Source organism: Anas platyrhynchos, chromosome 7, assembly GCF_047663525.1.
Source record: "Anas platyrhynchos isolate ZD024472 breed Pekin duck chromosome 7, IASCAAS_PekinDuck_T2T, whole genome shotgun sequence".
Classification (NCBI taxonomy): Eukaryota; Metazoa; Chordata; class Aves; order Anseriformes; family Anatidae; genus Anas; species Anas platyrhynchos.
The window spans coordinates 20764698-20791942 of NC_092593.1; the positions used below are offsets into that span (position 1 = coordinate 20764698).

General features: G+C 35.4%; 1 protein-coding gene across 7 annotated transcripts in view; it reads left to right on the forward strand.

The window, feature by feature from the left end:
• Positions 1-27245, forward strand: part of UBR3 (ubiquitin protein ligase E3 component n-recognin 3) — a 104076-nt gene that overhangs the window by 21190 nt on the left and 55641 nt on the right. For 3 of the 7 annotated variants that reach the window (XM_072040915.1, XM_072040914.1, XM_072040917.1), the window contains 18 exons: positions 2648-2778; positions 7636-7864; positions 12015-12194; positions 12885-13018; positions 14689-14775; positions 15377-15442; positions 15532-15621; positions 16473-16601; positions 16681-16733; positions 17416-17549; positions 18073-18157; positions 19626-19768; positions 21885-21981; positions 23279-23420; positions 24028-24132; positions 24840-25013; positions 25234-25263; positions 26677-27137. In XM_072040915.1, coding sequence (XP_071897016.1) covers positions 2648-2778; positions 7636-7864; positions 12015-12194; positions 12885-13018; positions 14689-14775; positions 15377-15442; positions 15532-15621; positions 16473-16601; positions 16681-16733; positions 17416-17549; positions 18073-18157; positions 19626-19768; positions 21885-21981; positions 23279-23420; positions 24028-24132; positions 24840-25013; positions 25234-25263; positions 26677-27137 — 2470 coding nt within the window. Of the gene's footprint in view, positions 1-121; positions 228-2647; positions 2779-7635; positions 7865-12014; positions 12195-12884; positions 13019-14688; positions 14776-15376; positions 15443-15531; positions 15622-16472; positions 16602-16680; positions 16734-17415; positions 17550-18072; positions 18159-19625; positions 19769-21884; positions 21982-23278; positions 23421-24027; positions 24133-24839; positions 25014-25233; positions 25264-26676; positions 27138-27245 lie in introns of those variants that run through there. The other 4 variants (XM_072040916.1, XM_027462188.3, XM_072040918.1 and 1 more) reach the window with 3 other exon arrangements.

Here is a 27245-nt window from a genome sequence, read left to right on the forward strand (position 1 = left end):
GTTATGGAAAATGGGCAGGGAGGAAGCCCATGTTTAGAAGTGTCCTCCATCTGAAAAACAGTATGAGCAGTGGCATTTCAGGAAAAGTGGTTCTTTAATGCAACATTTGATTTCCCCCCAGGATTGTAGTCTTCCCCCCTCTGAGTTATCCCAACATGGACTGTGCTCATGGTGTTGGTAGCTCCTAATATCAGCCCCAGAGGAGGGAGTCTGCCAGTGGGGGAAGGGTGAGTATCTGTTTTTATTAAATATTGAATAGTTTTCTGAAGTTTTCAGTATTCATATTTTATGTCCAATATGGTATAAAATAAGAGTATGAAAAGAAAATTTTAGAAAACTGAGTATTGAATAAAAACAGATTTACCTTTTCCATATAAGCACACTCCCTTTCCCATCCTAGGTCTTCAGCGGTACTGTCTTCATTGGGGGGTTATGTATATACCAGGGATGTCTTGGTACACTAAGACACATATTCCATGAAGGTGTTTAAAACAGGCTGCGGAGTCTTTTGTGGCACTGGGAAGGAATAAAAGGTTTCTTTAAAGAAAATGTGGTTTTTATCCTGAGGTGTCATTGATACAGGTGTGTGACTGACTATTGAGAGACGTTTTGTTACTCTGTTTTAAAACCTGCATCCATCTGAAATATGTGAAGTTTAGGACAGTTTTAAACCCACAGGCACTACTTCTTTAATTTGTTGAAGAAAATTTAAAATTGTGATAAAACTTTCTTTTTTTCACAAGAGTGGGAGCTTTAGTCCCAGAGTTCTTGACAAATTTTCCAAGTTGGGTAACAGCATTCTGCCTACTTAAATTCTGTAGCAGGTGTAATTGGATATATATTCTTCTGTCCCTGACTGAAGCTGCTGTATAAAACAACTAATATGCGCTGTACAACTGTGGTACATGTCAGAGAAAGCTTCACATCAGTGACAGATAAGGTGTTGCCTCACTTGTCTTCATGCCCGGTGTTCTCACTCAGGGGCACTTGGAATGTACCTAAACCTGTGCTGTCTGTTCTGTGGACAGAGGACTTCAGTCTGCACGGTTACCAAGCTTTCATGGGCAGTACATTCACACACGTAATTTCTTAACAAGAGACGAGGAAGAAAATGTAAACGATCATCACACATTTGCTGCAGTAGGTGATATGTAACGCTTTACAAAATATTTTGTAAAAATTATAACGTCTTTAATGAGTCTGTGAAGGTAATTTTTTATTTCAGCGCTTGTAGAATATATTGAATAAAGTACTCTCTTCTTCGTGTGGCTTGCTAGAGTCTTGAGAAGATCCCTAAAATTTAAATTATTCACTCTTTCTCACAATCTTTCGCAATTCCTGAGATGTTTTGCACTGATTGGTCACTTGACAGTGGAACTCTGATATTTGGTAATGGTGGAAAATGAAGGTGATTGCTGTTTAACTAGTAGGCACAAAGTCATCCTGTGCAGTCCTTAAAGCTGTCATACCTCAGTGGAGTGGTGAGTCTTCAAGGCTAGAAGATGTCCAGATTGAGCATTTTTGAATCTGTGCTGATGAAAGCACTTTGTAAAGTCCCATTGGGATACATGATATTGTGCGGAGGGGTCTGTCCTCAGGTCTATTTGATTTCTAGTTACAAAGAAATAATATCCAGGCTATAGAAAATGGTATGTTATGGGAGTGAACAATTCCTGTTGTAGTTTTAAAACATAAATAAGTAATGAAGAATGATGATAATGAGGCTTTGTATTTTAGCATTTCTTTTCAATGATGTTAATTAACGCTCTTGTCAAGCCATAGCTTTATGAACAGTTTATTCTAGCAGAGGTTAGTGTTTGTGCAGTATTGCAGTGAACTGTATTGGGAAACTAATCTCCTTGAAAACTTGGCTGACAAAATGGAAAGATGATCTGATTCCTCTGTAGGTACTCCACAGGGATGTACAGATGAGTGCTGTCAACATGAACAAGGTGGCAGAGTGAGCAGCTGGGAGTTGAAAGGGGAAAGATGGGACTGTCTTGTATACTGTCTGATCAGGGCATTATGCTGGCTTTTATAGTAACAAATGAAACAAAAACTGCGAGGGTGGGGAAAAGAGATCCCTCATTGACTTAAGATAAGTAATTTTCTAGGGTTATACCTACCTTGTCTTTAAAATAAAAATGGCTAATAAACTATTGCTTCTATTTAGCTTGTTTAGAGTTCTGCAAATAGAAGTGTTGTTAGGAGATTAAAACTTAACCATTTAACCATAAATGGTCTTTTGATGTTTTGCTGTTTTCACTTAGCTTGGTAGTGGTGAACGTTATTAAGTGCTTCCCTTGAGTAAGTGACTACAGGTTGCTGTGATTAATTAAAATTGGTGGAGCTATTGCAGTAAGGCAATAAGGTTTAATGCAATCAGCAAAGATTGGACTGTTTTTTTTGTAGTAGAATTGTACTGAAAACTTCATTGACTTCTCTAGGAGGTCTTTCTTAGTCTTAAAGATTTTGCATTATGTAGTATTGGCTATGTTAATTTTTTCCCCGTGTTTCTGAAAAAAAAAATTGTGCACTAAGAGGTTAAATTTTTGTTAGTTGTGTCTGATTTTGCAACTGCATTATCGTTATTGATAAAAATTATGACATAATTATTACACATCCTCTCCTCAAACCTTTTATGCAGATCAATCTATCATGGATGTTTTGAAGCATAAATGTTTCCTAGAAGAATTACTGTTTTGGACGATAAAATATGAATTTCCACAGAAGATGGTGACTTTCTTACTCAACATGCTGCCAGATCAAGATTATAAGGTACTTGTCTTAGTTCATTCAAACTGAAACATCATTTTCTTATATGTTTAGAGTGTTTTATGCCTTGCACGAAGCCACATATGTTTATATGTGAATACGAAGCAGTAAAATAATGCAGATCTTTTACTTTGTTTTGAGTATTCTGTTAGTCTAGAGTGTATAGTGCTTGAAGAGAGATGTGGACAAAAGACTGATGATTTTGGAGCAGCAGCATTAATTTTCGTTCTTGTCTTCTGTTCTTCCTTTGTGGCTATTAGTTCACGTTTGCAAGTACAGGATTTTGTTTGTTTGTTTTACGTAGTAAATTGGATTTTTATCAGTTGGAAGATTTGGCTCAGCACTAAGTGACTCTATAGTGTGGTACAACTGGTAAATTATTGTGGTGACTTAATTCCTGTTGCAACTGTTGTAGTAGGCAGTGATTTCTCCATGAAGGCCTTTACAGTGTGAGTATACTTGCTTCAGTTATGCCCTAGGATATTCTGGCAGCTTTCAAGCTGTTTCCTTGCAGAGCTTTGCAGTTGTCCATACCAAGTGTCTCCTGGCTTGGAGTCACGGAGACGGGATGTCATCTTCCTGTTTTAAATCTTGGTGCGCAGCCAGGCTTGGTTGTTTGCTCTACATGTTCCAAGACCTAGTATACATAGCAGTGAGGCTTAACATTTTGCTCTGATCACGTCATACCTTTGAGCCATGCTAAAGTTTTGGACCTTCTCAATTCCTGCTGGGAGGCAAAGATCAAGAAATCCTGAAGTCCAGGCATGAAGATTGCTTCAAGAATGCTCCTTTGTATTGGTGTAGTGCTGCATTTGTGCCCCTTGAAACCTTGTATCGGCATAAAGGATATGAAGATAACTTGCAAGAAAGAAAAGGATAAAACATGGATCTAAAGTTATGCTCTGTGCATGTCGAGACATTATTTTGATTTGGGATTCTAGCTTAGATCCATCTTGGTCTTGGATTCAACTAACACTTGAGAAGATGTAAGGACATTTTGACTGAATATCCATTGCCATAAAGCTTGAATTTTTCTTGATATTTGGAGACCCTTGTGGACCCCCAGTTCTCCTGATCCTTTGCTAGTTAGAGTCCTGCCTGTCTATGAAAATACCCAACTGCTAGCAGCATGAGGAGGAATCTGGTAAGTATTGATACATTTACCTTTATGATATACCAAGTAATAACTACAGCTTCTTATGATCTTAGGATCACTTTTCTGGTGGCAAGAAGCCTCAGTCTTCAATGAGTTTTTCATAATCTTCATTCATCGTGTACTAGGAATGGAGGCTGTGGTATATTCGTTTCCTCTAGTGGTTGCAACCTTTTATATGGAAGCAATTTGTTTTCCAGCCACCATACTGCATGTTCAGACAAAAGGATTATTTAAACGTTCCTTTTGTTTTGTTACCAAGTTAATATTGTGTTTGATTAAACAGCAGTTAACTCAGTTCCTACATATAAACTTAATATTAGCACGAACCCTAGTTATTTCAAATCTCTTAGAATCTGTTTATTTTAATTGCTGTGATTATCTGAAAGGTGTTTTTCAACAGTAAGCAAAGTCAGAGCAGGAAATGCCTGTAGGGATATGAACTTTCATGTGATTTCTCAGCTTTCTGCTACTTTCTCCCATTTCATCTTTAGCACGTGTACTTTGTGTTACTTTTTTTCTGGCAGTGCTGTTGTGGCAACTTGTTTGATTTTTTTTTTTTTTTTTTTCTGAGCTAACTTAGTTTATTAAACCATCAGGGTTATTTTGCAAGGTTGGTTTTCTGATAAATTGAGTGAGCTAGCCAGACAGGTAGACGCAGGGCTGGCTATCTGTACACGTTCAGAAATTGCTGAAATCTCTAATCACCAGCATAAAGGTAGTGCAGCTGACTGACTCCACCATACCCTGCACAGGAGTCAGTGAAACACCAGCAATCTCTGTTTGCACAACTTTCTTTTTAAATAAGAAAACAAACCCCTTTTAGGGTTTGAGTATTGGGAAGAGGTGTTGAAAATGGCAGGCTAAAACACTGAGTTAATAGCTCTATGGTCTTTGCCCTACAGGATTTGTGCCTGAGGCATCCCTTCTGGCACTTTCTGACATTTGAGGCTTTGAAGATTTCCAATTGAAGAGAAAGAAAGTAAAAGAGAAACTTACTGGAGCTTCCAAGAAATTAGATGTGTTTTTGTATTGTCAAGGTTTCCGCAAGAAGAAAAACAAAAGAAATAGAACGGACCTTCCAGGAGAAAGAAAAGAAGTGGTTGACTATAAACAGTGAACTCGTGGAAGAGTGTAAATCATGCAAGAGTGGAGCCTTGCTATAATCTGGAATAAAGAAAATAAAGAAATGGAGAAGTAGAAATTGTGCGTCTTCAGGCATTCCCATACTGAACGCTGAGGAAGTCAGAGCAATAGGACTTCACCAATTTGTGGATGTGCCGTTCTTCAAATTCTGTAGAATGGTTTTTCTATTGGAAACTAAACTTCAGCACAACTCTCATGTGGCAGCATGGGAGATGCAAGTTCTCTAACTGAGCCAGGGGTTTGATGTTAGGCTCCTGAAAGTTCTGGGATTGTTGAATAGCAGCTAAGAGGAAAGATGAGATGAAAAAAAAAGAGCTTTGTTTTTGCGTAGGCTACAAATCTAGAGGCTGTGCAAGATCATACAGAGTCAATCAGAGAAGGTAATTAAATATGCAAAAAGCACATATGTCTTGGGAAGCCACTACTTGCAAATGGTTGGAAGCTGAATGACTATTTGGAAAGATGAGTTATGCCATATCTGCATTTTTACTTCATTCCATATCATCCTCTTGTCTATACAGTGTTAGCCACTCAAAGACAGGATGTTGAAGTAGTTGGACTGACTTACCACACTCTTGCTATTCTAATATATGGGCTGCAGTTTACTACAGTATTTCAGCATTGTAACCTCTGGAATTGCTTTATTTTCTTTTCTTTCAAAATTAGAAGGAGCTGTGTTTGTTGAAGTTACGAATGAACATATGGGTAAAGCTTATGCCTTTTCTTTGTTGAGGTGTGTTAAGGACTATGGCATTAAGCTGTGTAGATAGTATAGTACTTTCAGAAATTCATTATAGACGTAAGGCGTAAAAAGATTTGATGTGTGCTTATTTAAATAAATGAAGCAATTGGCTTAGCAGGACCTTTTTTGCAATCAACTTGTAGTCCCTACATGATGTAACCTTAGAATCCTATTTAAATGTAATACATTGTGAAGAAATAATGTGATGGAAAATAAAAACATGAAATTGCTTTGCTAAAATGCATGTTGTATTTTAGTGTTGCTGGAGTTTAATAGTAAATAATGATCATAGCATTAATATACTAACTTAAAATACCAGATTAATAGCTTAAATGTTTTGTTGTTATAAATATTGTTTGTTTTAAATTTCATTGCCAGTGATTGCAGTTGTATCGAGCCTTAATTTAAAACAAATTATATGATAGGTTGTTCTAGGTTGAAATGCCAGAATGCTGTTGTAATAACTGAGCAAGTTAGGTAGTATATTGCAAATACATTGCTAAGTGTTTGCTGCAAGAGGCTGTAGCTAAAAATAATCACCACTGTGCTAGGTGCTGTACGTAGAAGGCATTTTCAAATATTATACAAGTTTCCATCATTTTGGGCTAGATAAAGCAGGGTAAGTTCGACAATGTAGTGTTGTTCCCTGCAGTAATATCCTGTTCAGTTTTGTTTATTTTACATCAGTAACTTGATCTTTATTTTTAAGGATATTTGCTGTAAGAAGCCATCCTTGTGCCCAACAGCAGTGTTATGTTATCATGATAGTGCTATAATAAAAAATATAGAAGTGCAGAATCTGAGACAGGTAAAAATGAAGTAGTGATTTGTGTACAGTGTAGTGATAACTGCCTTAGGGTGGATTTAAAATGTCTTATTTTGTGTTTATAAAAGATGAATACTTCCAGAAGGAATAGACATGGGATATTAAACTCTGAGATGAAAATTTTCAATGCTGTGTAACTTGTACTTTTTATTCCTTTTAAGCAAAGGATGTCCAGATGGTGTTAATTCAGAAATTGAAAGTACTGAGTGAAACATGATTTCAGAACTGGCAGATGAGCACGTGTATGTGCAGTGCAGGAGGTTGCTTTACAGTGCAAGTGAAGGCTAATGGGGCAGTCCAGAAATTGTTCCAAGACTCATACGTATCAATCGATATATTTCAATAATGATCTGATTTTGGAAACAGCAGTTGCATAGTGAATAGCAAAGCTTGTTGATGATTCAGTTATTTAGGAGAAAGCACTTAAAAAAAATAAAGCTTTTAATAACAATTTATTAAAAAGAAATAGAATACTCTGACAGTAGATGAAATTCAGTGTTAAAATGTCATCCTTGACAGATGAGTGAAAACCTTACTCCATAGGTAGATGATAGCAAGTGATCAATTTACTGCCATTTTATTAGTTACTACTGATCTCATTGTTTGCAGTATGTCACTTTGTGACATTACACCCTGTTTTAGGATGTTAAAGAAAAAAAAGATAAATTTTAGAACATTATTACTTTCACAGGTATGCTGTGACCTTATGTTTCTTGTTTCAACATTTGTGTTTGTGTTTTTTTTTTCTCTTTGTAGTATGTATATAATGAGAAAATTGGATTTTAGGGTTACTTAATATTGGAAGTTACCCCTCTTCATAGATATGTCTTTTCATGTGTAGTGTTTCAGGAAAAACTAGACATGGGACCATCAGTTTTTAGTTTGCCATGGTAACTTAGTGTTTCGAGGATGTACTAATAGTACTTTTGTAAGAGAGTATTTTATAATGAAAGGAATGGTGCTTGTTAACATCATTTTTTTCATAATTTTCAGATTGCTTTTACCAAAACTTTTGTTCAGCATTATGCTTTTATTATGAAAACACTGAAGAAAAGCCATGAATCAGACACTATGTCTAACAGAATTGTGCATATCAGTGTTCAGTTGTTCAGCAATGAAGAACTTGCACGCCAAGTAACAGAAGAATGTCAGCTGTTGGATATTATGGTCACAGTTCTATTATATATGATGGAAAGTTGCCTTATTAAAAGTGAATTACAAGGTAGGTTTTTTTTTTTTTCTTGTTTCCATAGATAATAAATAATTTGATTCTGTAGAAAGCTTAATATCTTTTCTTTGTAAATTCAGTGCATGTTTTCCCTCCCATCTCCAAAACACGTAGGATATAGCAATATATGGTAGAGACAGAGTCTGAGAATTTCCTAGAAAACTTCCTAGAAATGTAGATAGTTCTCAAGGATTGTATTGATTCTTTATCCTCTGTTTTGTAGGGTTTTCTTTCTTAAGAATGTTACATAATTTAGAATAGAGCACTATATTGCAGGTGCTCCATTTGTTGGTTAAAGTGGATATACGCTATGAAGCTTGTTTGGATGAGAAATTACATATGAAAACTGAGACTTTTATTAATTTAAACAATATTTTTGCAGTATTTCACAAACTACTTGAAGTATTTGAAATTAGTTTTCTTTTTAACCTTCATAAGGATTGGTGGTATTACGGGAGAATGATTTATATCATTTGATCATGCTTTTAGTTGACAGAGTGGCAATTTGAATTTAAATTAGTGTATATTGTATAACTTTCAATGTGAAAACAGCAGTCTTATTTCTGTCCTCCTTGTTTTACCTGTCCTTATCTGAAGATGGTGGCACAACAAATTTTATTGACCTTTTTTATGCTCTCCTGTACCTAACAGACAGCAAACCTCCCAGTCCTCTTTATCGTAGTTTGAACTCAAAAATACTCTAGATAGGTTGAGTATTGCTAGATAAATATCATCAACTCCTGCATGAAATTTGTTCTTTTTTGTCTGAAGTACTTTGTCTCTTAGCCCACTCTACATATAGCTTAATACAGAATGCATTGTACTGAAACAGGAAATTCCCCATCCATCATCTAGCCATAATGTGCACTCATTCAGCTGGACCTCAACCTGGAAAACTTTTCTGGTGCCCTACATGAGTTGTTTTACAGTATGCAAAAGAAAAATGTGAATATGGACTCATTCAATGCATTGTTGAAACTTTTTTTCTTATACAGTTTGTATATGAAGTGATCTTTGCTAAACTAATGCCGTATTAGTGGAATTGCATTTAAAGCTATTTTCAAAGCGTTTTCTCAATTTTACTTGTTCACTATGGGATGTTGCTAGCTTTCTGGTAATGGATCAGTATTTGCATCAGGGCAGAAAGAGGGGTACGACTGGTTAGGCAATATCTGGAGAAACTTCATGGTAGTTAATTATATAAGCTGGAGCTAGTAATTTAAATAACAGCAGTTATATTGGTTAGAGATTTGTGAGAAAACAGTTGTCTGTAGAGCAGCTCTCCCAAGGTGTGATGTTACCTACTTCCCCAGTACCAGTGGTTTGTCTTAGCTAAGACTCCATCATGGAATCAGTCTGGGTGCTTCTTAATGTGCTCACATCATTTCCTGCTTGCCGCTTTGTATATGTGGGGTCAGGCAGACTGTAAATTGCAAGAAAAAATTACTTTTTGTTTCCTCTCGTTCTTACTGGCCTTCTTTTGCAGTTTTGTAGGCTAGTATCTTGTGTTTAGTTCAAGGGATACCTTATGATGCTGGAAATAGCAAGCGGTCTGTTACAAGTCCATGCTGGTGAGATAAATTTAAAAGAATTTGGTTTGTACAGCTAGTGGAAACAAGTAGGTCATTATAGGATCTGAATGAGACAAAGCTTACAAATCCAGCCAACAGATGGAGAAAGTATGTTGAAGAGGAGTAAGGAGAACATATACCAAGAATTGAATCTGCTAAGGCATGTTTAATTTGCATTTTTCACTAATGTTAATTGTCTTTTGGAGACCTGTTAAAAGTACACAGTTAATTCAGGGCATTTGTGAATGCCAAGTGATTATGGACAACCTCTGTTACTGAAACAAAGACTTGACCTGGGAGCTGTACTGACGCCAACTTGGAACGCATTACTAACTCTTCTTACTCCTCTCCCAGTGTGAAAGGATGAGGATAAAAGTGGGTGCAGATGGTAAAACTGTCTGCCCAGGAAGACTGGTGTCTCTATGCTCTTAAAGGGTTTTCCTCCAGTACTTTTCTGCTGCTGAACTTCTAATGGAAGAATTTATACCCCAAGGAAAATGTTTTGGTAATGGCTCCTTAAAAACAAGCAATCAAAACCAAAACATTTTTTTGTTTGACTGCCCTTACATAACCCTGACTCACAGAGTACTATGAAGAAGTGACAATGCCTTGGCCAACTTAAAATAAATTTACATTTCTATCTCCTTTAGTGGGGTGAAGAATCCAGTAACACATAGCTAGCTGTTGGTTCTTTGTGAAGTACTTGTGTGGATTCAGGCAGAGATGGTTGAGATATCCTGTTCCTGGATAGGCAATGTGAGCACATGGAAGCCAGGCAGCCCAACAGCCAGACCTGGTTCCCTTCCTTTGCAGATACACAAGGATACAGGAGCAATTAAGTAGCATTTAATCAATGGTGGCAGAGAAGTGCTCTGTGCAGCTTCTTAAACTTCTGGCTTCCTGTTCCTTTCGGGAACTCAAACAGATAAGAGTGAGTTGAAGAATTTTGAGCTCTGTGTTGCTGTGTAACAATAAAGTATCTGTTCATAGCTGCATACAACACAAGCAGCATATTTTTCAGGATGAAATCTGATTCATTTTTTCTAACCATACTGTGTTCTTGGGAAGTAAAATTTGTCAAGATCAAAATATGATATTATTAAGTTAGAAGACTTCTGTTGAAATAATGGAGGTAAGAATGTTTTTTTGTTGTTGTTGTTTTCTTTCTTGGTACCAGTAAATCAATAAAATGAAACAACTTGGAGTAAAAGGAAAAAAGTATGTTCTTCAATAGCAAAGGAGAAGAAAAAAATTGCTTACATATATAGCAGGGGGAACTGGTCCAGGTACACATGCTTCATTGGCCAGAGTTTGGAGTCTCTTAACAGCAGCGTCTTTTTGCTTTGGCTATGCTGTACTGCTTGTGGTCCTTCTGCCTGCATGAAGGGTAACTGCAAGGGTCCTTCTTTGCATCTGAACTGGACATGAGCCATCCCCAAGGCTGACCATCAGATGCAAGATTTTAATTCTATTGGTTTGAATTAGGATAATACCTGGCAAGGGGTGCTGGAAGGTTATATCCCGTGCATCGTGAATCCAGGACCAATCCTGTTTCTTTACTGTTCTTTCTGGAGATTTATGTGAGAGATGTAGAACAGAAGATGTACTTCTGTGATTCAGGGGAAGAGACTTCTCCTTTCTGCCCTATTTCTTCTCTCTTCCTTTTGGGAACTTGCTCCTGTCTTAGTCTTGAAAAACTGCATAAACCCTCTTTCTGTTCCAGATTCAGAGTAGAAATCTTCTTTCTCCTCAGACTCAAGACTTTGTGTAGGTTTTGGTCACCAGATTCCCATTTATGTGCTGTAAGGTAGCTTGATTACTGGAAGCATGTCAAGTTCAAAATTGGTTTCACGTGCTCATAGAAGAAATTGTTTGGTCTTTGTGTGCATCTTGACAATATTTAGAAAGGCATACCTGTGATGGTTTTACTAATGCATCTATTAGCCTGTATCGCCTTAGTATCAGCACTACTTCCACTAGGGCACAAACTGTCAGTTCTGCTTCTGTTAGAAACCAGTTGGAAAGATTTCTTAAAACAATAAATCTGGCATGGTGTTTTCTTCAGAGAGGATAGGAAAAGAAAAAGCTTCTGTCAGGTGGCTGTTGATGAGTGAGCACAGAGGGAAGAGAAATTTGCCCACTCTGTTGCATAGAGCTAGGGACAAAGGCCAGATATGCTGGAGATCAAGTTTCTTTGCTTGGCTGGACTCTGATTTAAAGAAGGCTTTGATCTATGCTAAATGCTTCCAAACAAGCAAGTGACAGATTCTCATGTCACTGGGGTGAGGTTGAATATTAGGAGTTTTGGTGCAGCTACAGTTCAAATGACATTTTAAAGGTTATGGTCTTGTTCAAAGTATGGGCATCTCCTACTAGAGTGGCATCTATGTTGATGAGTCCATAGATCCGGAAACCACCTTGAGTACCACAGTCTAAATAACACCTTTCTGCAGTGTGTGTGTGTTACCACAAGATGACAATAAATCCTAATTGTTATTTTTGTGTTATCCCGTAACTTTATTTTAAAATTGTAAAACAGAAAAGTGTATATCGTTCCCTCTTTTTTAATCTAGATGAAGAAAATAGTTTACATGTTGTGGTGAATTGTGGGGAAGCACTACTGAAGAATAATACTTACTGGCCTCTCGTTAGTGATTTTATAAACATACTTTCACACCAAAGCGTGGCAAAGAAGTTTTTGGAAGATCATGGTCTTCTGGTAACATGGATGAATTTTGTATCATTCTTTCAAGGTATGCAACTTCTAAAATCTGTACAGGTACAAGGATGTTAAGACAGCTTAATGTTCACAGTGGCAAAATCCTTATACTGTTACATGTAAATGTTTCAATAATATTCTTTAAGTATGTTTTTCTGGAAGGGAACAATATATTCTAGGAAACAGGTAGTTTTTCTAAGAATAAAAGATCTAATGGATGAACTGATTAAAGAGCTGTTGCATCGTACTTGAGTGAGATACATAGTACCACAATTGTTAGGTTGAACCTACAGTGCAAGTCATAACTTACAATTGAAGTTTTACTGGTATAATTCTAAATTTAAATATTGAGTAAAATCACCTGATAACCTTGGATCTTTTTCTGTGTTTGCTGTGAAGATGCATGCTTTTATTATGATAGAGTATTTTATATGTAGTATACATTTATCATGAACTTTTCATTAGTAAATGTGCCTAGAAAGAGGTGCATATATATTCCACCCAGAAGTTCATTGACGTAACAAGGGTTAGGGCTGCTGTCCATGTTAACATTGCCAGACAAGCAAGGGCTGCAGTTGCTAGCCAATCTATAGCTGTTGCTCTTTTTTGATCTACTCCTGTTCAAACTGCTTGTTCCAGTAGTTTTGTATAACGTTGAAAATACTGCATTCCATTTTGACCTAGTTGGATATTTTGTTTTATAACTATGCTTATCTATTTGAAGGTATGAATTTAAATAAACGAGAATTAAATGAGCACGTGGAGTTTGAGTCACAGACGTACTATGCTGCCTTTGCTGCTGAGCTGGAAGCCTGTGCCCAGCCAATGTGGGGTCTTCTGTCACATTGCAAAGTTAGGGTAAGACTAACATTTCTGTCATTAGTCATGTTTTATTCATGACATATTTGAGTTTTCAAACCTGAAAGTCCTGTCTGTTTTGTATTTGAAAAGATTTTTCTGGCTGTCTTTGTACAATGAATATATAATATCGTGATCAACCCGTGTTCTCTATAGAGTCAGTGGAGGATTCATGCTTGTACCTAATTTATTATTTCCAGAACTGGGACCACAAGTTTGGGTTAGGATTAGGGCGAACTGACTGTACATATGGAATAACGTCTAATCTGATGAAGAACTTGATAAAGATATCTGACCCATTCTGCCTCCCTTCAGTGGGAAGGGAGAGAAATAAGTTATCCCTAAAGGGATTATAATATTGATTGTGTCTACATATAGAAGGTTCCTTATCATGAGGGTTAGAGTAATTGTTTTTGTATTGTTTTACTAACAACACGAGGTAAAAGCCTCTTAGGTTATGACGTCTGTTCATCTCCTAACTAGAGCAAAGAGTTTTTACTATTTTCTAGACTTGAAGTTATAAAAAAAAAAAAAAAAAAAAAAGATGGTGAAAATGTAATCCATCTGGTTATAGGAATACTTTATATGTGCGGAAAATACACACCTTCTTATTGAGAATTTATGGTTCTTTTTATTAAATAATAAGCTAACTTCAAAGATAAGTGTTTAAGATTTGTAATGTCTATGAGACAGTAATACCTGAGTTGAACTGTGCAGTGAAAAAATGTGCATGAGCACACCATCCATTTTATTAAAGAGTTTAGATTAGACAGTTGCAAAAGCCTTTCTGTGATATAAATTATAATGATATAGTATGAATATACCAAAATGTCTGTCAAACACTGAATTACAACTGCTTTTTTTTTTTTTGTTTTTGTTTTTTTAAGCTTTGGGCCAGGGGGGCTTATTTGTTTTTGTTTAAGACCTATCACTGTTTGCGTGAGAAGGGTGTCATAGCTATCCTCAGAGTGTGAGGCAGGTCTAGAGTCTGTGTTTAGGGAGAAAGGCAGATTAAGCAAGAAGCCCATAAGAAATAAGGGATTCTAAGCTCCTCTGATGGCAGAGCAGTTGGGTTTACATCCCTTTCCTCCTTTTGTTCTTGTGTGCCACTGCTTCACTCCTGGAGGGCAATGCGCACATCTAGACTTGAAATACCTTATTTAATCTGAAAAATATTTTTGTATTAGGGCATTGTTATAAAGTTATACTTGATTATATAATCATAACAAGGTTTTCTTACTGTTAAAATCTGTGTAGTAGTGTTTTGTCCTTACGTTTCGTGTGCATTATGTTAGCACAAGTCTGTAAAGAAGTTGCAGTGGATGAAACTTAAAGGATATTAGCAATTTGTTTAGGTTGCATGGAAAGACTTTTTTTAATGCTTGCATTTTGATTATTTTTGAAAAAAAAAAAATACAGAAATTAAACCCGAACAAACCTGCGGGCGATAAGAACAGCTGATAATTCTGAAGGTGCCTTATTTCTCACTGTTAAAATGCTCAGCATCTAGAGTAGCATTGAAACTAACTGAATACTTATCAATTTCTGTATGATGGGGCCGTAAACGGTAATGTAAAAGTATTCTTGAAATAATCCTGTGCACTCATAATAGGAAAACAGACACTGACACAGTATTGGCTGCTATAGTACAGTGGTTTCTCTTACTGCAGGAAACACAAGAATACACAAGGAATGTTGTCAGATACTGCCTTGAAGCACTTCAGGACTGGTTTGATGCTATCAATTTTGTAGATGAGGTATGTATCAATGGATTTAAGCAAGGCACTGTAGAACTCTTGTTAAACCTCAAGGGTTTTCCAGCCATGGAGAACGCTTCAAATGCTTCTCCAGCCCCAATTAAACCGTTATTTGAGGTATTGATTGAAAAGGGATTGCCTTGCTGAAATCATATTTTGTAGTTAATAGTTGCAGTGTGATCTAGGATTCTGTATATCTGGAGTCTTAATGATTTAAATTTGCTGGTGCAGACTTAATCTGTGTGGGTCTTCACAGAAATGCTGCTGTATTACTTTTCTGCTGAATGTTGTGACAAGACGGAAGTCCCCTTTGATATAGTAATGGGGAGGCAGCTTTGCTACCTTAGCAAGGATACTCTTTCAGTCAATTCAGGGTGTTGTTACCTACTGGGGGCTTAGTAAGAGACTATCTGTGGGAGTCTGAATAAGGGACATTTCTGAATCCTTAGAAAGGGCAGGGGAATTAATTAATATAGTAGGTTAGTGGAAAGTAAGTCCACATGAAAGATACCGTTCTTGGTGATTGTGACAAAGACACTTAGAGGTGTGTGTCTTTTTTCGTTTTATATGTGTTGTTAAAGTATCTGTATTTTACTTTCAGCCAGCTCCGAACCAGGTTACTTTTCATTTGCCACTGCATCGTTACTTTGCAATGTTTTTAAGTAAGGTAAGCATGTGTTTTTAGTTGCACAGAAGATGGAAAATCCCTGTGGAGTGTGATTATTCAGTACAATCTGTACTTGCTTTTGTTTCTAGGCTGTCAAGTGCCAAGAACTAGATCTGGATACTATCTTGCCGGATCAGGAGATGCTGATGAAACTAATGATTCACCCACTACAGATTCAGGTATGGGCAGGCTTCTGTCTTTGATGCAGATGTAGAGATACACAATAAAAAATAAATAATAATAATAAAACGAACAAACAAAAAAACCCACTTATGTTTGATTATTTTAGCCCTGGTAATTTGAATATATTTAGAAGTATTTAATATGGGGGAATATTAATTGTAAAATATCAAAATAATGATAATTGACAATATAATAAATAGACTATACTGAGTTGGATGAACTTTTTTTCACCTCCTGTTTCCAAAATCAAATGTAGTGTTAGTTAACAATACAATTTAGAGAAGTGTGATGACAATATTCACTAGATCACTTCCAGAAAGGATATCAGGATAACCAAGTTTGAATACAGGAGTTTGTTCATGGAGTCGCTATTAATGGAGTGCAAGTTGAAAAGAAAACTCAATCTGAAAATTCAATACGGATTCAAGAGTGGTTGCTGCTGCTGCATTATTCTTATTTATAAAATTTTATTTTATGTAAATGATACTGAGTAGTATTCGTAATCACTACTTTTATACCTAACTTCTTTTTAACCATTGATAACACCATGTTTGGAGTCCTTTTTAAGATTTGGGGGAATGCAGTTGTGGGGGGAAGGGAAGGGAGAGGGGGGGAAAAAATCACTGCATTTCATTGTCTGAAATACATTCTTGTATTTAGATGTGGTATCTGTTTCGTAGACTTGCACTAATTCCTTTTCATCCCTGACTCACTGTGAGAAGTAAATTATTATTCAATTATAGTATACATGTATGAATATGTATAATAATACACTGATCTGCTAACATTGGATTATACAGTTGTATTATCAATTTTTGTATATGTATTTTTTATTTTTCCTGAACAGGCAAGCCTTTCTGAAATTCATAGCAACATGTGGGTTAGAAATGGCCTACAAATTAAAGGACAGGCAATGACTTACGTGCAGTCTCATTTCTGCAATTCAATGATTGATCCTGACATTTATCTGCTGCAAGTAAGTTTTCTGAGAAGCCAAGCCAGTGTTTGTTTGAAAACAAACTACTAAACAAAGTTAATTCATTCTCTTTCCACAGGTCTGTGCCTCTAGGCTTGACCCAGATTATTTTATTTCATCAGTTTTTGAAAGGTAGGATTAAAAGATTGTTCTTGGTCAGTGTTTTCCTAGCTGTTGACTAATTAATGCCATGTGAGAGAAAAGGTGCATATCTGATAATCTTTAGTGGAACAACTTTGCCTAGCCAAAAATAATACATAAATAAGGACTTGGGATAAAGAGCTATCTCACATCCTCAACTTTATACATGATTGGCTTTTGTTTTACAGTAGTGAAACCTGAGATATTTTGTTTACTTATCTTCAGAGTGTGAGATAGTGTTTGTGGGTTGTGGTGTGTTTGTTTTTTTTTTTTTTTTTTTTTTTTTTTTCTTTCACAAGTTCATATGTAAGCTTTCAGAATATGCTAACTGGAAGTAGAAAATAGAACTGCAATGTTAAGAGCCACAGAAAGGATGCCTGCTTTCCTGGCTATAGAATAAAGTCAGGGTTTAAAAACATTAATTGGTATTAACTCTAATATCTTCATAAATACAAAGTGTTTTCATGTGGAATAAATAGCACATCCCACAGTTCTGTAAAAATGTGAAATTAAGGGAGTTTTCATATCTATTTGCATATTTCTGCATTACATGCATATTGTTTTATATTAATTTAGAGCTGATTTAGATGGTGCCTTGAGTTAATCAGTACATTTAACGTTAGTATTTTGATGTTGGAGAACAATGTTTCTGACTTTGCTCTTTGCTATGTAGATTTAAGGTGGTAGATCTGTTAACAATGGCATCACAGCATCAAAATACAGTTCTTGATTCAGAGCATGAAAGGTCCATGTTGGAAGGAGCATTAACGTTTTTGGTCCTTCTGTTAAGTCTTCGTTTACATTTAGGTAAGAACTACTGCTGTAGGGATACTTCTATGTAAATAACGTGGCTGTGCGTTTTCAAGTCTCCCAACCTTTAGTTGCCACAATAAAGCTGATTAGCCAAATATTACTGAAGAGTGTTCAACACACAGTTTCATTCTCTCCAGTTACTGAGTTTTAATCCCTTCTGAATTAGAAATGGACAAAATATGACAAAATATGTGGAGAAGGAGAAAAATGGCTTTAATGAAATTAAGTGATTTTGTTGTGATTGCAAAAAAATTTGTTATTTTTTTCAGAATGACAAGCAGTTTCAGTTTGTACTTATTTCTTCTGTTTGAGGTTGTGTCCCTTTCACAACCTTTGAGTATAGCTCCCTGTGTGCAGCCCCTTCCCATTTTTTGCCGTACTTTTATAGCACTGTATCAATACTTAATGTTTGTATCAAATGTAACTTGTATTGATGACAAATGTTTGCTGATTGTGTGTTTTTAAGTCATGGTGTTTTAATGTCTTTTTTTTTTTTTTTTTTTTTACTTTATTCTAGGAATGACAGATGATGAGATCCTCAGAGCAGAGATGGTAGCTCAACTCTGTATGAATGACAGGACGCACAGTTCATTATTGGATCTCATATCCTTGGAATATATTAACTAATACAGGTGAAAGAAGACAAGTACTGGAGATTAGTGGGATTTGGGAGCTTCAGCATCGTGTTTTTAGCTTATGTAATTATAACAAGTTTTGTAAAGATGTGTTTGCATATAAGTATTGTCAGCAAAAGCGTTTGTTCCAGCTTTGGTCTTTTGTACAGAATATGCAAGACTTTGTAATAGTTTTAAATAGTTTTTGATACAAAATATTGAACTGGTATTTTTATTTTTATTATTATTATTATTGTTTTAACACTACAAAAGTCAGGTGAAAAGCAAAGTCTGTTTTCCAATAACATTGTAGAAAGTGTAACCAAGTGTCAGGTTTATCTGTTTTTAGCCTTTAATTATTGTTATTCATATCCTATTATAAAAAGAAGCCACTTCTATTAGCTATTGCTTTTTATATCAAAATGCTGCTTTGAAATTAAAGTGAAATGTATCTGTTTTGGGGGAAAGTATCTTGCCTGAACAAGAGCAAACTCTAGATCTTTCTGCACAGTAGTAATGGTTCACATCCCAGAACAGTTCCGTACAAATAGGTTTTACTGCTGTAAATGAACTAAGCTGCATAGGCAAATTAAATACCTAGCAGCAATTGCCCAGTGGTTTGCAATCCAGTGGTGGGCATTAGGCAAAAATACTAGGTATTATAAAGGTAGGAAAGGAGGAGTCTGAGAGTTAGAAATACAGAATATGGATTCTGAATTATTACCATAAGATCCTAGCAACTCAGGATATATCATATACAATTTTATCTTTGTTTATTATATTTTCAAAACCAGTTTCCATTTACATTATTTTCATTATGTCTTCTGTGATGTTCCCAATACTGCATTTTCGCATTCTTGATTATTTTTCCTAAGCGATTCACCAAAGTATGTAAAATAAGTAAACCTGTTGTATGAGCAGTCACTTATCACTAAGCAGAAGTTCACTTATTTGCAATTGCTACTTGTCATTTGTGGTATTGTCAGTAGGCTGATTAAGTATTACTACCAAAAATGAGAAGTAGCCAGTCGCAGCTGGAGAATTGCATGGCGTGTGTGAATACCAAGCTGTTTACTTGCTTGTTCTGCACCTAGCTGTAAATGCAAAATAGTCTTGGTATTAAGAGAGCATAAGTGTCCATAAATGGTGGAAAGCACAAAAACTTGTTTATATACACAGGGGGTTTGTAGTTTTGAGTTCTCACTTAATACTTGCCTTTTGAGTAAGTGTGTAGCAACTGGCTTGGTTTAAAAAAAAAAACACAAAAGAACACACTGTGTTGTAGACACAATTGGTTCACTCTGGTAACCATAGTATCTGGAGCATACAGACCTCTTGTGGTAAACACAGAGAACTGCCCAAGTGTGGCCTCAGAAATTAGTGAAAATGTCTATGGAAGTAAAATGCTGTGTACTGTAATTAAGTGTAAAGTTTGCTTTCCTTAATACAAGCATTACATTCCAGAAAACCCCAATCCTAAAAGTGGAATTATTCCAGGAAGCTTAAGCTTTGAATCAGTCTTGTCAGCAGTTGCTGATTTTAAAGCTCCTGTTTTTGAACCTGGAGGTTCCATGCAGCAAGGAATGTACACACCAAAAGGTATGGTAATCAGTGTGCTCTTATAATATACTCACTAGTAAGAAGCTTAAGCAGAGTTTATTTTGTTTCTGTTTCAAACAAACAAAAATTAAAACCCCAAAATAACAACAAAGCTGACCTCTCCATTGTTATTATATTTATATATTATAATATTGTAATTATATAGTTATATAGTTCTATATTATATAATTACATATTATATGTTAATATAATATTTATATTATGTTGTTTATTGTATTTAAGAGCATTGCTAAAGCTTCTTAATGGCTTTTAGTTCTATACTTTGTAGAGTAAAAGTGAGCTTCTAGTATTAACCAGGTGTCCTTAGAAAAAAAAAAAAGTGAAGAACTGAAGGATCATGTTGTTTGTATTTCACTGATCTATATACTTAATCATTCATGTGATTACTGAATGTGTCTTTTTTTTTTTTGTTTTTTTTTTTAAGTTATAACTATTTACACTGGCAGGGTGTCAGTGGCAAAGGCTTTTCTTTTGAACTTGCTCACATTTTTATAATTAAAAATATCATGACACATAATTATTTTGTTTAAATATCCTAATATGTAACATGTTTCACAGTCAATAGTGAGGGTCTAGAACAAAGTTCAAGCTAGACAAGGTACAGAATATTGTTCTGTAATTCTGCAGTGCATGCAGTACAAAAATGACAAGCTTTTTCCCTGACCTGCTTTCCCTCTAAATAGGATTCAACAGTGTTGATATATCAAAGGAGAGGAAGAATCTAAGAACTCAGTGTTCCATTTCCTGTCACTGAGCAGATAAGCCTCCTAGGAATCTGAAATGCTCCATGTGCTCTGGTTGTGCTTCAGTTCATAGCATAGCTGAAGATGAATTAACTCCTTCCTCCCTACGGGATGACTTGAGAACTGGCAGTGTTGGGCCTGACAATTTGAAGCCATTTAGTTTATAGGCAGTTTTCTCTTTTGCCTGTGAAAACTTGGAAGAATGTTGTAAATGTTTACATGGTGTTAGGCCTGCTGTTGGAGCTAAATTTCTGTTATCCCTTGTTTTCCTTCTTGAGTTTAATCTTGAATTCATATTGCCGTGTCACAGGAGCTAACCACTTCAAAATGATTTGTAGAGTGGGACATCTTAATTTGCCTTTAGGTTGGAAACTTTTTCTTTCCATTTACAAGTCCATAAGAAGTCGCATTTAAACAGAATGTTTTTACTAATACTCTGCTCAGACTTCTGTATTTTTTGATTGCTCTGAGAAGCTACTCAGCATATTTATTTAAAGCTACAAAAGAAAATGTGAATAAGAAAGATTTAAATGCTAAAATAATGCTTGTATGCTAGTTAAAAAACTAAGACAGGTTTGTAAATGATTGATCACATGTTTTTTGAGAAGAAACTTGGCTGTTGTCAGGAATGAACGAAAGATTATGTTAAGGTACAGTCATTTGGCTCACCCTTAATAGTTAATTATTGCTTACCTGCTATCTGCTCTGCAGTCTTTATTTCCTATTTTCAAGTGTGCATGAGCTTATCAAGTTCCAACTGAAAAATAATTACAATGTTTTGTTAGATATCCTCTGAAATTAAAAGGTGTGAAGCAAGATGCATAGAGAAAAGTACAGAGAAATGTGTTTTGGGGCTGCCTTCATTTACTTAGAATTGAGTGCTTAAATATACCTCAAATTAATTTGAATTAAATATATATATATATAATAAAATCCTCTGTGTGTGTTTCAGCTGTCTTCTAATCAGGAATGTATGATTCTTTCTCCTCTGCCCCCCACATAGTAAAATGCTATCTAACAGAAAACAGAACTAGAAGACAGTAAAGTAAAGTTGCTTAATAGAAAAGATCTATTGCCTTAATGGTTAATTTTCTGGCTTGGAACTGGGAAAAATATTTTTGATGGTGAAAGCATGATGTCTAGATAAGCAGTATTAGTTCATAAGTAGTAGTAATCATTAATCTAGAAAGTACGAAATATTGTTAGTAAGAATTCAAAAGAATATGTACTATGCTGAAAAAATGATTAGCTTTAATTATGTATTTTTCTATTATATAATTAAGAAGGAACTCTGGAATAAGTTGTAGTGTCTATAAAGAGAATTTTAACATGTGACTTATTTTAAACAACAGCTGAAGTCTGGGATAAGGAATTTGACCCTGTAATGGTAATACTCCGAACAGTTTACCGTAGAGATGTACAGTCTGCAATGGACAGATACACAGCCTTGTAAGTTGGATCAGTTTTAGAAATGTAATGTCATGTCATTTATTGCAATTTTTTTTTTATCTTTGTTTTTTTGCTGCCTGGGAGTGTTAATGATGTTATGAATGTTTTCAGGCCCCACGTTTGTCCTTGAGTAAATAGCTTGTAAGTGTATAGACAGCCCATGTAGACAACCTGGAGCACAAGAGGTTCCACCTAAACATCAGAAGGCACTCCTTTGTTGTACATGTGTCAGAACTTTGGGAAGGGCTGCCCAGGGAGGCTAGGGAGTCTGCTTCCTTGGAAATCTCTAGAAGCTGCTTGGACACGTCCTTGGGCTCCTCTAGATGTCCCTGCCTGCCTGAGGACTGGATAACATTGAGATTCCTTCTGCCCATAACCATTCTGTGCTTCTGTAACGGGTGTGTTGAAATTATGTTGAAGATGATGCATTTATTTCTGTATGTTCATGTATGACAGAAACCATGGGATAATTACATGAGCTCTGATTTAAACACTCATGGGCACTCTTAAGTTCTAAGATGCAACAAGATTTGGTCCGTTTTCTGTCCCTTATATTCTATTCAGTACAACTTCTTACCCTTACAGATCGGAATTTCAACTAATTTAATCTGGATCTCTTTTATTTCATAACTTGGGAAATAAAAATCAGGTTCAAAACATTCTTCAGAAAATTTCACTGTATTTGTTCTCTGCCCTTGTGCTTATTGTATTAAGTCAAAACTCACTGTAAACATACACTGTAAGTGATTTTGAGACAGCTAGTGATGTTAAGTATCTGCATTGTGTAGCGCACTGGATTCCAGCTCAGTATTAGAAATGTGGCTCCACATTGAATTTAACACTTACTTAGGTATATTTGGCTCTACCAATACCGTTGTATCTATGAAGTTGTAAATTATGTCTAGCATTTCCTGCTGTTGCCTGTAACCCAGTACTGCAGGAGAGAATTTTCTATGTTTGATGTCTGACTAACACATGGATTTTAGTGATGTGAGAAGTTTTCTTGCTCTTCTATGTGCCTCTTAGAATGAAAATGGAATTCTTCAATTCATAGCAGTAGTAAACAATTTATATAGCTTTAAAAATGTCATTTCAAGCAGTGGTAATCCACAGAAAAGTAGGACTGGATTCTGTGTGTACTTCAGTTTTTTGGAATGTTGCTTAGAGAAATTAAATGGCTGAGAAATGGTTGTCAGTTCTAAAACTGGTCTGAACAAAGACTGCTGCATGGGCCTGTAACAGTGACAGTTGTCCACATTATTGCAACATCTAACATAAGTACATTGTGTTTCAACAGTTTAAAGCAAAGTGGTAAATTTCCTGGCAACCCATGGCCTCCTTACAAGAAGAGGACGCCACTACATCCAAGTTACAAAGGTCTCATAAAGCTTTTACACTGTAAAACCTTGCACATCGTGCTTTTCACACTTCTTTACAAGGTATGGTTATAATTCTCATTAAGTCTAATATTTTACTTCTACTTCCTAGAGCAGGAGTGCTTAGAATCATATTTTTATAGATTTTATTTGGAACAGTCAGGTTCAAATTTATATAACTTTTAATTTTTGTTCTTAGGAGGAAATACTTTCAATTAGAGTTGTTCTTCCTCTTGCTAATTGAGCTTAAAAAAAACACCACAAAACAACATCAAAATGACTGAGGTGGTTAAAGTTCATATAGTGTATTAATGTTGTTTTGCCTGCCTAGTCTTTTCTTTTTAATCGATGCTCGTGTCTCACAATACAACTCTCGAAAGCACGTGAAATAAAATTATGTATTGAAAGAAAAATAAATAAAGAAATAGTTACGTATGTAGCTCAAGGCCTCGTACCTTTCTTGGTGTGGGTAACCTGGAAGGTCATGCAAAGTAAATTGGTAGGTAGTGCTTTGAGTTTATTCGTATGAGAATTTTGTTTTCTTGCTTTACCTCCCAATTTAGGTTATAGATGTCTGTCATGCTTTTAGAAATTTCTGCTTTTTTCTCATAAGAGAGATTGTGGGAATATCAAAGATAAAGCCTTTTACAATGTCTATTTTTCTGCCTAGATATTAATGGATCATCAGAATTTGTCAGAACATGTCCTCTGCATGGTTTTGTATTTGATTGAGCTGGGGTTGGAAAATTCTCCAGAACAAGAATCAGAGGAAGAGGTAAGAAGGCTTTCTGAGGGGGGGGAGGAAGTTTTGTCTAATGAATCAATATTTAACAAACAAAAAAAAATGTTTACTAATTTTACCATGTGCTTTAGAATAAAACATTTTTTTAAAGCAGGAATCAGCTAAGCAATAAATATTAAAAAACTGTATACTCATATGAAGAGGAATTTACTATCTTTTCTTGTGTTGAAATGGTTTCTGTACCGATAACCTGGCAACACAGATTAGTTGCATCCTTACTATTCTGTAAATCAGTACTTGAAATTGATTGGAAGAAAAAAAAAAAAAAGGAATTTAATCTAAAACTTGGTTCAATTTCTAGATTTTCAAATGAAACCATTATTACTGGGCACTTTGATCAGTGATATTTTTCTAATATGACTAAGGATCTGCTGTTTTTTTTGGGCTTGACTTGTGTATAGTTTGTATTAATCTTAGATTATGCAGCTTTGTATTACCCCGTGTAGTTTCTTTTGGTTTTGTTTCATAGTGTTGATAACATACTATATATATATATTTATCAGAGCTGTAGTCCTCAGGGTAGGTATCAGTTATTATAATTAAAAGCTAGATGGGCTTCAGTGAGGCATGTACTATTCACATCTCATGAAAAGGTTATGGTTTCTGCAGTACCATTATAAAAGCTGCATAAATTATTGTGACACATAAGAGAATGTACACTTTTTTTATTATTTTTTAAGGAATCTGCAGGTGGACAAGAACGTTGTCATGATAGTTGGTTTCCAGGTAGTAACTTGGTTTCTAACATGCGTCACTTCATTAATTATGTCCGTGTAAGAGTACCAGAAACTGCTCCAGAAGTGAAGAAAGAACCACCTGCAAGTACCAGTTCAGATGGTTTAGCTTCATCACAAGTAAGTATATAAAAACACTGGTCTCTTTCCTATTGCCTGTTTTTGTCTCGTTTGGAGGGTGGGGGGTGTAGGCTGTATTTCTTTTTATAAATTTCTTAAAATACTATTTTTTCTTCAGTAATCTTTTTTCTAAGTATACTGATAGCAGAAATAGAAAATGTTTCACGTATCTCCTTCCAAATGTTATATTTAATGATTTTTTTTGTCCTCAATCTACCAGTGTTCAAGGCGGAAGAGCCTTCAGAGAGAGGTAGATCTGCGTGCAGTTTGTTCTCCTAAGCAATTAACTAGCAACATGGCTTTAATTGTTCTAACCTTAATGTTCAGTGAAATCTTCTAATTTTCTTGAATTCCTTTTAATTTATATTGAAAGGATTCATGCTTTTTTCATATTTTTTGATTTTAACCTTAGGTAATAAACTTCTAAGGAAAAACAAGTCCTTACGTTTTTAATACATATTGTCTTTACATTTTTAATACATATTTTCAAATTAAAAATTTATATCAAATATACAATGTCATTGTTAGCTTACTGCTTGAGCTTTTTGTTTAGGCCTCATTTTGTCTTGTCAAGATATCACTAACATTTAATAATATAAAGTAGTTCTAGCTTACTCAAATCTTGGTTAGTTTAACTTTTCATTGCAAGTGCATTTGAAATGAGTAATGGCAATAAAAATACATATTTTTTTTTTTTGGCAAAACCAAAAGGTTTGTAGCCACTAGGTAATATAATCTGTCTGTAAAGGCTGCTTTTGTATACAGCACTTCTGATTATTGTACGCTGGAGGTAAAGAAAGGTGTTGTAGTGAAATGCATTAGATACTCCTATTGCATGTTAATATTAGGAAAAATACTTTAAAACTTGAAGCAGGTATGTTAGATGCAGTAGATGAAAACAAACAAGGTAGGTTAGGTGAAGTTCAGAATCCCATCTTTATACTGGATCTTTGAAGTATTTGGTTGCCTAGACTTCTGAGAAGTGGGTAAGATGTTAACAAGTTTTGAATCTTATGTTCAAAATACTCAGGAAACATCTCAGCTATGACTTCAGTATATGTGAGTCGCTTCAATGTTTCCTTAATTTGGGAATGCAAACAAGGGTAGCATAGAACAGAAACACCTGAATGGGCTCTGCCATTAGTGTAACTGTTCTCATGGGTGTTGGATAGCAAGCTCTGCTTGCAGATGTGGGTGTGTGCGGTTTCTGGGTCTCACCTAATAAGTCCACATAAGGTGGACAGTGCTCCTGGGGATGTGCAGGGTTCATCTGTGTGAGATTGTGTTATGTTGTGCAGCAGTGCTCAGTAGAATTATGCTAAAGAATTGGCTTAAGGATACTCTTTCAGGCATATCTATAATTTTAGTAAGAAACTACTCCTTGGAGAACAGAATTTAAGTTTAAGAGTAAAGCCAGTTGTTGTTTTGTTACAGACAATTTTTTTGTACTTGTCTTTTTATGTAGCTGCATATTTCAGATTTGTATAAAAGTATGATGTGGGGTTAATATTCTGATGCACAAAATTTCAATATTCTTTGGAAGAGAGAAAACCTTAAAATGTTTCATACATTTCCTCCTAATTTAAAATATTTTCTATAGTTTTATAAATGTACGTTGTTTCTAATTGTATTTTGAAAGTTAAAATTTATATTTTTTTCCAAGAATTCAGGGACAGCTCAAGTGTTCAGTTTGGTTGCAGAACGTAGAAAAAAATTTCAAGAAATCATCAATCGGAACACCAGTGAGGCAAATCAAGTGGTTCGGCCAAAAGCATCAATGAAATGGTCAGCACCTGGTGCAACTCCACAGCTAACCACAGCTATTCTGGAAGTCAAAGAAAGTATACTGTCCTTGCTGATTAAGTTGCATCATAAACTCTCAGGAAAACAGAACTCTTACTATCCTCCGTGGTTGGATGATGTGGATGTTTTAATCCACCCAGAAATTCCAAGATACTCTCATGGTGATGGAATGACAGCAGTAGAAAGAATTTTATTGAAAGCTGCTGTACAGAGCAGACTGAATAAACGTATAATTGAAGAGATTTGCAGAAAGGTGACACCTCCTGTACCACCAAAAAAGATTAGTTCTGCAGAGAAGAAAACTTTGGATAAAGAAGAAAGGTAATGTTAATAAGAAAATAATGGGGTGTTAGAAGAACAATAGATGTTCTGCATCTATTGATTGATCTGGTGCTCAGTAGTGCTAGATTTATGTACAGGAGAAGCATA